Source organism: Equus asinus, chromosome 20, assembly GCF_041296235.1.
Source record: "Equus asinus isolate D_3611 breed Donkey chromosome 20, EquAss-T2T_v2, whole genome shotgun sequence".
Taxonomy (NCBI): Eukaryota; Metazoa; Chordata; class Mammalia; order Perissodactyla; family Equidae; genus Equus; species Equus asinus.
The window spans coordinates 98573146-98585614 of record NC_091809.1 but is presented as its reverse complement, the minus strand read 5'-3'; the positions used below and the strand labels follow the sequence as shown (position 1 = coordinate 98585614).

General features: G+C 48.7%; 1 protein-coding gene across 9 annotated transcripts in view; it reads right to left on the bottom strand.

Moving 5' to 3' along the window:
* Positions 1-559: 559 nt before the first annotated feature.
* Positions 560-12469, bottom strand: part of INSC (INSC spindle orientation adaptor protein) — a 128580-nt gene continuing 116670 nt past the window's right edge. For 6 of the 9 annotated variants that reach the window (XM_070491180.1, XM_070491184.1, XM_070491181.1 and 3 more), the window contains exons 10-14: positions 11718-11784; positions 8301-8456; positions 6653-6729; positions 5638-5755; positions 560-1165 (exon numbers count right to left, since the gene is read on the bottom strand). In XM_070491180.1, coding sequence (XP_070347281.1) covers positions 1152-1165; positions 5638-5755; positions 6653-6729; positions 8301-8456; positions 11718-11784 — 432 coding nt within the window. In that variant the 3' untranslated portion in view covers positions 560-1151. Of the gene's footprint in view, positions 1166-5637; positions 5756-6652; positions 8457-11717; positions 11785-12469 lie in introns of all 9 variants that reach the window. The other 3 variants (XM_014847818.3, XR_011495925.1, XR_011495924.1) reach the window with 3 other exon arrangements.

Below are 12469 nucleotides of genomic sequence, written 5' to 3'. Positions count from 1 at the left end.
TGCAGAAAATCATGTCACAATATGGTGCTATTAAACCTTTCAAAAGGATTCACGGATTTTTGTGAATTTCAAGCATTTGTATTAGTAAACCAGCTCTCTGGAAAAAAAAACAAAAGCTCTGATTTGTAGCATCTGCCAGTTTCTGTGGTGTAAACACTCCCACCATTGCCAGTTTCAAGCTACTAACATGAGGTCACTCGATGTGGAGTTGGGAAGACACCCTCACAACTGTCCCTTGTAAGCTGGTATGAGCCGCTCCCACACACCACTACTTTCAAGGATCCTTTTGAAGAGGTATTATTCACTAAAACCTCATCTGGGGACACTGTTCACCATGCGCTTACACAAGAGCAGGGAAGCCAAGAGCTTCTGGAAACTTTGAAATCTTTTTGGTTTCTCACTAAATCACTCAGAACTTGACCCATTTATATACCTATGAAAACAATACAACTCTCTACTCAGTTTTAATGGTTGGAAAAGTTTTTGTGGCATGAAAACTTCAGAAGCAAGAAGCTAGTCTAAGATATAATTTAATCAGAAAATCCAAGACACATTCTGTTTGATTCCATTTATTAAAGAATAAAACTTTCATTCCAGTATATTCTTTCCTACTATGAAATTCATTTAAAATCTTTTAGAAAGAACAAATTCAACTTAAAAAAAAAACTGCTGGGCACTTAAAATACTCTGGTTCCCAAGTTAAAAAACAATGAAGCCAGATTATGTAGCGAGAACAAAGAAAGCAAGATGAAGTGAAATCACCCATGACAATCTGTCACATTAGCCATTATGCATTTCAACATCTGTAACTGAGAAGTCACAGAAGTCAAAAAGGAAAAACAAAAAAGACGCCCAAGGACCACAAACTGCCTGATGATGTTGCTAGAATATTTAGCCCTCTGTCTATTTCATGTAAAAAATAAATTAAGTATAAATAAGGAGGTGAGGGGGCTGGTGTGTACTCAGGTGTGTTCACAGGTGTGTACTCAGAGGGGGCATGAGAATGGGGCCAAATGCGTTTCCTCTCCCACACTCCCTACACAAAGCTCTCCTCCATGTTGCTGCAGAGTAAGAAAGAGTCCACAAGCCGGGGCTGGACCAGCTGCTGGAAGTCGGAGTCCTGGAGGCCTTCTGGACAGACGCCGGCCAATCTACGCAGAGCAGCCTGGGGAGGAAAGAAAAGAGATGATACAGGTCAGACGGGGGGCCCTGCTCAGGTGCATGTATTTCCTTCAATTGCCCTGAGAGATGCATTTCAGGAAGTGGCTCATTTACCAGCCAATTTGAGCTGATCATCACAAACACCTTAGTGATCTGGTCCTTTTGGTCCTTGGTCACCATAGCAAACTTTTCACTTGGTGACCTGATTCCATTTGCACCTTGGTCGCTATGGTGGATGTCATCTGAAAATCGTCATGATCTTAATAATGGTCTTGCCCTCTTGGTTTTTCAGTCATCTTAGGAACCCAGTTGTTTTAAAGATCTGTCATTTTAAGGGTCTGGTCAACTTACTGATATATGTAAATTCAAGCTATGTTCATCCTAGAGACTAGGACTGCCAGAAGCATCAGTGGAATTATATTCTTGCTTCCAGTTCCCTAGAGGAACCTTAGAACAGCAAGGACTATTCATTTATGCATACATTCGGCAAGGTTCTGAGCAAAGCATTGTGGGATGCGAAGGAAGAAGAGAGAAAGAGGAAGGAAGGTCATAAAATTGAAGGAGATGCAGAGTCTGCCACCAAGATGAGATGAACAGGAAAGAGAGGTGCAGGCAGAGTGGAACTCCTGCCCAGGCTGCCCCACACTGAACATTTCACTCTCCCCTGAGCAGGCCAGCCTGTTTATGTCCATGTGCCCTTGCTCAGCTCTTCCCCACGACATGACGTCCCTCCTCACTCTTTTCTAGCCAGCAGTTGCATTCATCCTGCAAGACCTGGCCCACTGTCACCTCCTCTGTGAAGCCCTCCTTGATTCCTTGAAGAGACAGTCTCTCCCTCCGCTGTGTACTCACAGCCCCTGAGCTGACCTATACCTCCTCACGCTTGACTGTAACTGTTTTATAGGTGTTTACCTCCCACACTAGACTCTGAGCTCCTCCAGGGTAGAGACTCTGTTTTGTTTTTCTCTGTATCTACAGCAGGTAGCACAAGAATCGGCACAGGGCTCAATAAACGTTTGCTGAAACAAAACGACTAATGAAGTGCTTTAGAATCGAGTTCTACGACTAGAGCTAACTGAAACTGTAAAGGTAAGCTGTGCGCCTCCCTAGACCTCTTTCCCGGGAAGCTGAGGCCATGCATGCTAAGCGCTCGGTGAATATTAATCCCTTCCCTCTTCTGGAGCCCGTGCACAGCAGGTAACAAGGTTGAGCTCCAGGATGCCCTTCCCCCAGGAAACAAAGAGGAGGGGAATATCTGGAATAGCAGAAGCAAAGGCAAAGGAAGGCCAACACTTACTACCTACACATAGTATTTCATTTAATCCCTAGAGGACGCTGCAAGGTATCATAGTCTCCATTTTGGAAATAAGGAGACGGAGGCCCAGAGAGGGAAAGTGGCCTTTCCAAGATCACACAGCAGTCCAACTCCAGGACCCTCATACCTACACACACATGGAGGATGCTGCAAGTCCAGGACGCTAGGTCACATTGAGTACAAGGCAGGCAGGGAGCTTATTACCTAGACATGGGGGGTTCCTATGACTGAGAAATCAGGCCATGCTGGTGAAAAGAGAGGATGGCTTAAGCTAATTATTAGACTAACAGGTGCTGCCATGTCCAAGCTGGATCAAGGAGAAGTGACGTGTGCCTGTGCACATAAGCAGGGTCTGAGACACTAGTGGCAGGAAGTAGACTCCACAAGACTGTCTCTCCTGGGGTGTGACCCCCCCCCCCCCCAAGGGCTGAAGAGGCTGAACTCCATAGCACATTCTGATTCTTCTCGGCTCCCACTGGGAGAAACAACCCCATCGCCCTTGAGTTGTCACAGTAAATACAGAACCAGGGATCTTCAGCAGAGGATATGAGGCCATTGATGTATCTTATGTGATCAGGGATGAAAATAAAGCAGGAGAGAGGGAAGGACAAAGAGAGACAAAGAAATAGAGAGAAAATAGACCCATGAAGAGAGAAAATGAGATAGAAAAGGAAAATAGCAGAGAAACAGAGAAAAAGAAACAGCAGAGAAATGGAACAAGAAGGAAATATTCAAACAGCGAGACAGAGATAAACTTGGTGAAAGAAAAGAGACTGAGAACACAAGGGAGATGGGGAGAGAGAGACAGTGACAAAGCAAGAGCGAGAGCACCCTGAGGTGGGCGGGCAACAGGAGAGAGGTAGGAGGATGCGAGGAGGCAGAAAGGGAGGAGGGGGGAAAGGACTGTGGGGGATAAAAAGAAGAGGGGGAAAGGAAAGGAGAGAGAGAAATCCTAAGAGAGGAGGCAACCTCCAGAAAGAGAGAAAAGCAATAAACAAAATATGAGATAGAAAAACCTAGAAACAGACCTGAAAAAACAGAAAAGCAAATAGACACCCTCCTCTCCCCAGGGTCCCCAGAAAGTCTGCAGGATGTGAACCCAAACCAACTCAGAGCACCCTCCCTCAGCATCCAGGGGTGGAAAGGACCCTTCACCATCGTGAAGGCTTCCTCTTGGCCTCTGCTTTCCTTGGAGCGTTGACAGCCAGTCACCCCAGGATCTCATTTCCAGACAGTCTGAAACACTGAGCACTAAGCCAGCCCAGCAGCCCACTGACAGCGCTTCATTAAGGAAAATCAATCCTGTTTGCGAGAGGCAATCCGTGCTGCCACTTCCCCAGACCAGATGTGGGAGATGGTAATTGAAACGTCCTCCCTCCACCTGAAGAGAGCCTTTGACAGTGGGAAGAGGCCTCACGGGAGCGCAGGACAGGGAGCTTCCAACTCCGTCTGCAGGGCCGGCCTCCACGTGGCCCCACCTCACCAGCCAGGGGGCCATACTCAATGTGGAGCCCCTTCTGGGAGCCGAACCGGTAACACCCACCAACACGGGCTGGGGCAGGGGGCAAGGAACGGTCACCAAACCCAAGGTCCCGTGGAGATACAAAGAGCTGGGAAAGGGCCCTGGCTCTAAGAGGGTTCCAGGCTAGAGGGGGAGAAATACAAATCCTCCGCATGAGGCGAGTTAGGGAGACCAAGGCTGTGAGACACGGAGGGAGAAAGTGTGGCTGGAAACAGATGGTCTGGTAGACAATTCGAGATCTTCAGCAACAAGCAGGCCTGTGTTTGCCTTCTAACAGCCTCTCTCATAACATCTGGAATACCGGATAACACAACCTGCCTGTTACTAGGAAAACAAAATCCGGGTAGGCAGGCCCAGCCACACGCTGTGTACTCCGTGTCTCTGAGCCCGGGAAGGCCCTCGGAAGCTTCACGGAGGAGAGAGATTTTGGCCTGAGCCCTGAGGAGGGGCAGGCACAGTTGGAGAGAGGGCATCTGCAAGGGCCAAGGGACAAGGCACGGTGTTGGGTGGCTCAGGGCACTCTGGCCCAGCTGAGCTGCACGGGGCCTGGAGGCAGTGGGAAGCCTTCAGACCCATGGTGGGTGGGAGCCAGACTGCGAAGAGCTGAGCCCATAAGTACCAGGGAGCCATGGAAGGGTCGATCACAGAAGTGTCATGATTGCAAACTGTCTGTGAGGAAAACTGGCCCAGCACCCACATGGAGGACGGATTCGGGAGGGAGGGACCGTCTTCGGCATCCAACAACACATCCACAAGGAGAAACGTAATCTCTTTTCCACCAGAAGGTCCTTCTAGTGACTGGAGACAGTGGCCAAGCCCTTCTGTGTGCTGTCATTCAAACCAACAGTGGAAATGGAAAAGGAATTGTGACAAGCCCACTGAGCTGTGGAGCTTCAGTTTCCCAACTTTTCCTCCGGGCCTCTTCAGCGTCAGGCCGTGGCGGGTGCCCGGGTTGTGAAGGTAATGGTGGTTGGGGCCGAGGATTACGTGTTTGCCCAGGTATTGTCTCTCTCCGTTTTACTCACCAGACCAGACGGAATTACAAGGGTCTGAGAACTCAGATGAAAAAAATTACATCTTTACATTCACTAACCTATTTCACTTCCTGAAATAGCATTCGCTTCAGTTGTGAATGTAGCAACAAAGCATGAAGTCTCAGCAAGCCCTGCGACTTGCTCACCAACAGACATCACAGATGCTTTCATAGCCCATTACACTGCTGGAGGTAGCTGCATATATCCTGAACGCTCGTCTCCAGTCAAGGTTGCCATACTTAGTAGACCCACTGCTAGATCCTACTTAATGTATGAATTAAAAAGTACTTATATTAATATATCATGTTTAAATACTCCAATAATTATTTTAATAGAATTGATTTCCTTTTCAATTCTATAATATTTTATTTTATGCATTTAAAACACTATTCTGAGAAGAGGCCCATAAGCTTCACCCGATCACCAAAGGCACAAATAAAGGTTATGGTTATTCCACATGTACCAGAAATAAGAGCCCATGAGAGCAGAGATTTTTGTCTTTTATTTTTCCACAGCTGTATCCCCATAGCCTTAGAGAGTGCATGGCCCATAGAATCACTCAGTAAATATTGATTGAATAAAATTTACAGCACTTAGTGACCTACCCAATGTCACACAGCTCCTTAATGGCAAAACCAAGACAGGTGTGTCTGAGTGTAACACCTGCTGTTTCTGCCGCCACACAGTTCCCATCAGGAGCTCCCAGAAAGGAGATGAGCTCAGCTAAAAGAAAAATGACGGGGTGAGGCAGGGGTGTCACTGTTTCACTGTGAGACAGCTCGAAGGACCTTTAGATGCATCACTTCTCCCTCACTTTCTCTGAGGACCAGTCAAGGATCTGGCACTCCCTTCTGGAAGTTAAATGGCCTGTTTATACAACACCTTCCCTGCTCCTTGATGCTTCCAACCAGAAGCTGCTCTGCTTCGGGATTCCTTCCAGCCCCAGCAGGGAGGAGTGTAGAGACAACGCACGCATTCCTCACCTGGTCCTGCTCATTGTTTCATGGTGGGCCCAGGCATCAAGGAGGAGTTGGGTGGGGACCTCCTGAGACGTACTTGCCTGGTTCAGGGTGAAGATTCTGGGGGCTGCCTGAATAATACTCTCTGTCCTATCCTTTGGTCTCCAGAACTCTTCCACAAAGGAGCGGGGAGCTACACAGCTGGAAGAGCACCAGTAGAGGGGCTCTGTCCAAGGACGAAAGGAGGCTTTTCTCAAATGTCTGCTTTGGAACAGGCAGGAGACATCCATCCCCGAGCTCTCACACGCTGTGAGCGCCATGGCATCAAGGACACCAGCTACTATTCTACCAGCGGTCACTCTGGTCTTCATCTGCGGTTAAGATTTCCCAGAATCTCAGAGATTGGTTACTAAAACTGTGGGTGGGGGTGTTCCCCAGCCCGCCATCTTTCACATATGTGACCTCATATAATTTTCTTCACAATTTTATGAATTAAGTGAAACAAGTATTACTCTCATCACCATTTTAAAGGAAGAGAAAGGTTGAAGCCCAGACAAGTTTCATGGCTTGCCCAAGCCAACTGTGGCATGGCCCATTCTCCCAGCCCCTGGTCTGCAATCCCAAAGCCCAGGGAGGAAGCTAGGGAAGTCTGAGAACTCACCAGGCAGGCCACCAGCACGGCGTCACTGCTGTTCCTCTCGGACGGCGATCGGCAGAGCTCGATGAGGCGGGACATACCTGCGTGAGACAGGGAGAACCTCACACCCAGGATGGGGAGCACCTGGCCAGGCCTGACCTAGAGGTACTCCCTGCTGCATCTCTCACATGCAGCCTTCTGCATGGAACCTTATCGAGGAACGTGGCCCTCAGGGCCCGGTCAACCCGCCAATCAGCAGCAGAAGGGGGCCGAGCCCACCTGGAGGAGCTTAAGGAGACTTTCTGCTCCCTTGGATGCAAACAGGCCCTGGTTAGGGCCAGGATGAGCTGGAGCATCAAAACCAAACTCCTTAGTGCCAAGACACTGGCCAGGACTGAGCTCAGCTAAGGTGCAGAGGTGTGAGCAGTAGAAGGCACTGCAGGTCCTTCTGAGAAAGAACTTCCTGTGTGGATACTTCTGATTTTACTAGAACTATGTTTAACATTTACATCAGTGGAAATTTCCAGTACCTTTTTTTCCCAAGTGCGTAGTTCAGTCAGAAAATACATTGTGGATAAAATTACAGAAAACTACAGATTGAGCAGGTTCACGTTTCCTAGGCCTTTCCAGAGGGAAGTTTAATAAATGACTGCTTTTCAATGCAAATTGGCTTTTTCAAACTCTAAAAGCAACAACAAAACTCATTGTAAGATAAAGTAACAAAAAGCAGGAGGACACATTCTACATTTATCCTCTAAAAAGTCTTTACAGAGCTGGAACCCTCTGCTGTCTCAGGGCCCCCTCTTGCTGTCCTCGGGGTACCTGGATGATGGGTGCCACTGCCAAGCTGATTCCCAGGCCTCTCCCTGGAGGCCCCTCTCAGCCTTCACACTGGAATAACTCCCCAAACCACAGCTGAAGACTCAGCTCCTCGTTAAAACAGTCTTTGACCCACTCAGATAAATGTGGGCTCCTTCCCTGTGTGCCACACGTGCCGTGGACAGGCTTTGAGTGTCACTCTACGCCACTCTCGTGCAAATATTTGTTTCCATAGCTGCCGACCTCATTAGGCTGTGAGCCCCCGCAGTCAGGATAATGTTGTAATCAATTCTATATGCCTAGCACGCAGGACAGAGCCTAGTATAGAGTGGGTCCTCTGAAAATATTTGTTGGGTAAGTAAGTGACTAACTGAATGAATGGGTGATTTAATGAATGGACTAATAAGTTAATGGACAATAAGTAAAGTAATGAATGAGTTAGTGAATGAATGAACAAAAGGATGAATTAATGAGTGAGACAATGAGTAATGAACAAATGAGTGGATAAGTAAATAAATGAGTAAGCGAATAACCAAATGAGTGAATGAATGAGAAAACGAATGAGTGAATGAAAGGATGGGGTCTTAACTACCAGGAAGTCTGCAGGTGAGTCACTCTTCTGGCCCACTTAAACCTCTCTGGGCCCTTCCCCTCTCTTGCTTCAGCCCCAGGTTAAAGCAAGCTAGACTAGGGTCTGCACCCTGGGCCTCCATCCCAGTATTTCTCAGCACCCAGAGAGTAGAGCTCACCCCAGCCAGCTCCTACTCTGAGCCCTCGGTTGCCACTGTGAAATCAGGGCCACTCCTGTCCCCAAGTCCCCCACTCCACTCCTGCCACAGCCAGCATCACTTACAGCTCAGCCGCACAGCCTCTCGTGCCACTTCCGGGTCTCGGCTGAGACGGGCCAGGGTCACTGCAGCCTTCTGCTGGACTCGCTCGCAGGCGGCCACCTCGGCAGGGCTCCCAGACCTTGGCTTCTCGGACAGCATGCCCATGATAAGCTGGACCCCTGGGTGGGAAGTGATGAACAGTTGGTCCCTACCCCAGCAGGGAGCCTTCCCCTCGGGGCCAGCTGGATGGATGGCTGCAGGGCTCAAGCAAAGGCTGTCAGAATGACTTAGGGGTCTCAACCATAGGGGGAAGCTGGGCAAGGCTTCTCTCCTTCTGCCCCGGGGGTGTCTCTGATTCCCTGTACCAAGTTCCTAGACTTGGAGGGGCCATCTGGAGGACATCCCTTTTTATTTCTTTTAACGCCATTACTGAACTTTCACTACATCCCTGATGCAGTGCTAAATGTACAGTTAATGCTTGATCCTCTAAAACGTCCCAATAGCCTCAGAAACTAGTTATATGGGAATTCACTTTGAGGCCCAGAGAGAAGTGAAGTATCTTGCCCAGGGTCATGCAGTGAGTAGTTGGGGAGCTGGTATCAGAACTCAGATAATCTGGTTACTCTCCATCATCTCTTCATCTCTGATGTCGGCTGCATCTGACAGGTCCAAAGATGACGGGTCCCCCTGATGGCGGGTGACCCAAATCTAGGCTGGATAATCACTAGATCAGATGCTTTAGAGGGGATTCATGCACTGGAAGAGCGTGGAGTAGTTGGACTGGGAAGTTTAGGCCTGAATTGCCCCATTTCTCCCTCCTAAGGTTCAAGGGACTCTGCAGGCCCTGCCTTTCAGGGCCCTTATTAACTCTGCCACCACATGCTCTAATCTTGGGGACCAGGGCTTCTCTCCCAGACCCACTCCTTGGCTGCTGAATGGAATAGGCCTTCAGGTTCCCTATGCCCGCAATGTCCCTAAGACAGTGCCTGCTAATATCCTGAGGTATGTATGTATGGCCGGGGGGCATAAACAGGGGATACCAAAATGACAATTTCAGGAAGTGCCACAAACTTAAGAAATTTTACTAACTCCCTTGGTCAAGGTTCCCATAAAGAAGCCATTTTCCAGACTGCAGCTTTGTACCTAGAATCTGCCAAAGAAGAGTTTCTCATATGCTAGGAGGAAAGCTCCACAGGGCAAAGATTTTTGTCCATCTCCTGCATGGATATATCTAAAGTACCCAGAATAGTGTTTAGCTCAAATATTTGTTGAATGAATATCAAATGAGTGAATGCAAATGTATTCATGTGAAAAGCCTTATAAACATATAAAAACAAAGTTTCCCTTAAATATACATTTTAGAAGTCTTATCTAGAAAAAGATGTTATGCAATCGGGGCTGCCTAGGAAAATCTAGAATATGTTTCCTAGGTTCTGGCCAGGCTCAGTGCCAGAAAAACTGCCTGAAAACTGTGGGGAGTTACAGCTTAGAGAGCAGCTCCCAAGGCCATGTTCCCTCCCCAGTATTCTCGCCAGCTCAGCCCCAGCCCCTGAGGGAGAAGCGGAACCAGCTGAAAGGGGACTATTGATGCCAATGGGTTGACAAGCGAGAGCCTGGGCTGCCTCCCAGTGTGAGGATGACCAGTGGTCACATTCTCTGACCTCCTGGTATGGCCCCCTTCACCCAGGGCCACCAACGACACTCACACACAATTCAGGGTGGGACAGAGACAAAATCACCAGGCTGCCGGGGGCAACGTGCGTCAGTCTCAAGCATCCTGGTAAGAGGAGTGCCTTTCAAAGCCCAGCCTGCACAATGGGGCCTACTCTGTCCAGTTCAGGAGTTCTGCTGTCTTCTGGTGGCCCATGGTTGTGTCATCACCATTGCTGATCCCTCAAATCCTGCTCCACTTGGGTAAATAGTCTCTTCTTCAAACTCTCCTCAATTAAACCCTGCGAGACTGACACCGTTTCCTGAAAGAGCAGATACACTTAGCACAGTACTCGTTCTGTGTCAGATACTTTTCTCATTTGCTTTATATTAATCCTCACATCATCCTTATGAGGCAGGTATTATGTTTGTTCCCATTTTGCTGATGGAAAAACAGAAGTCATCAGCCAATAAATAACAGAGCCAGAATTCAAGCCCAGACAGTCTGTTTCCAGTTTTCACGGTCTCAGTTACTGTGCCATCCTCCCTCTGTGGCATTATTTTATTACAGGTGTCACACTTTTGGCACCTTATCCCTTTTGTCTTCTACACAGTGAGACCCTCCATTGTTAGCACAATGCCAAGCACATAGTAGGTCTCAATAACTGCTGACTGAATGAATCAGTAAATAGCACTTTGTAAACCATAAAACCCTCTATACGTGCCAGCTAATCCAACCTCAGGTCCGTGGGCCTATGGAGACCTTTTCCCATTGGCCACTTGAACGTGAGGCTCTGAAGGCTAGAGGAAGAGGCCACAGATGATACCCCTCGGCCTCTCAGCCTCAGCTGGCTCAGTAAAGTTATTCATTATTAGCTCAATCACATGAAATGAACACAAAACGATGCCTTTCAATTAGCAATAAAGCAATGGGGGATGGGGAATGTGTGTGTTTGCTAAGACAGCAGGCAACCTGGGAGAAGGGGCTTTAACAAGAGCAGAGGCAGCTGGCCCAGGTTCCCAGCTCACTTGTCCTCATTAGCGTCTCTGGTTTCCAACCGGTTGCTAATTGCTCCCTTATTTCCTAGTCACAGGAAGCCCTCCCCACTCTCTGTCCCCAGCTGCGAGGCAGCTGACCTGTCCTCCAGCAGAGACTGCTTAGATCAGCTTCCTGGCCAGGGAAACCTGGCCTCCTCACCTGGACATTGGTGACACCCTCAGCACAAGGTGGGGGCAGGGGAGCAAGTGGGGAAGGGATGCTCTGGGTCCTCACCTGAGGGGTCAAGGGATCCGGCTGGCCCTGACCTGCTCGCCCACCTCACCCCTTTCCAGGCACTTCAGCTTTCTAGTGAGGCTAAATCCAATACAATAGAAATGCCTTAAAGTTAAATGCACCTTTTTGTAAGAATAAATGTTTACTTCTTGGATCATAATGAAACCTCTGTCTTCTCTTCAGCATCCTAGTTAAAATGGTAACTGCCACCCCTACTCTGGGTCTACCTTACCCCTTCCTTGCTTTATTTTCTGCATGGCACTGTCACCATCTGATATTCTCTTTCTTCTTGTTCATTGTCTGCCTCCCACTGGAACTGAAGCTCCGTGAAGGCAAGCAAATATTTACATATTGGCCCAGTTGCACACAGAAGCACACGTATATGTGCTCACGCAACTGTGGAGACCCACCTGTACACATTTACACACTACACATAGGCCTTCACACAAACACAAAGGCACGTGTTCCCGTATGGCCACACAATCCATGCAACACGCACACTGCTGAAAAGGCATACCATTCTCCTGAATGATGTCAGAGGCGCACTGCTCCAGGACAGACATGTTCGCCAAGATGGTCACAATCTGAAAAAAGAGAATTGAGAAGCTAAGAAAATGGGCACACCTGAGCCAAAAGGTGCTCCCTACAGACCGGGGATCCAGAGGCTAAAAGCCTTCCTTCAGCCCGTGACTCCTTACTGTCCACCTGGCCCATCTTTCTATGGGATTTTCTTCCATCCCCATGGGCTCCTGCCACCAGATGTGCTTCCCCAGTGACTGATGTCCAATCCTCATCATGTGGCCCTAGGATGGCCCCCAGGCACCCAACAAGCCCACTGGAGAGAACAGCGCCACCTGAGTGAAGATGGGGCTCCCGTCATTTTTCTGCAGGGTCCCTCTGGCCCCAGACCCTGAAATGCAGATAGAACTGGCCGGTTCCTGGCTACCCCTGCCCTGGGTTGGGTTCTCCCCATCCTAGCTTCTTGCCCTGAAACCGAACCCTACCTACTTTCAACTGAAATTCATGGAGACTAAGGTGAAGTTAGAGAACATGAGCAGGATAAAAGGGCAGGATTACATCCTAAGTACCAGGTATTATATGGAATCTGATGAGAAAGCTCATGCTCAGCTGCACTTGACAAGTCTGTGGCCTCCAAACCTTGCTTTTGGTCATTGCTGAAGGGCTTTACTTGTAGTGAAGAGATGCTGACACCAGGTGACAGTGAGCCTTGCTACAACCTCATGGGCTGGGGGGCCAACAGCCCAGCCC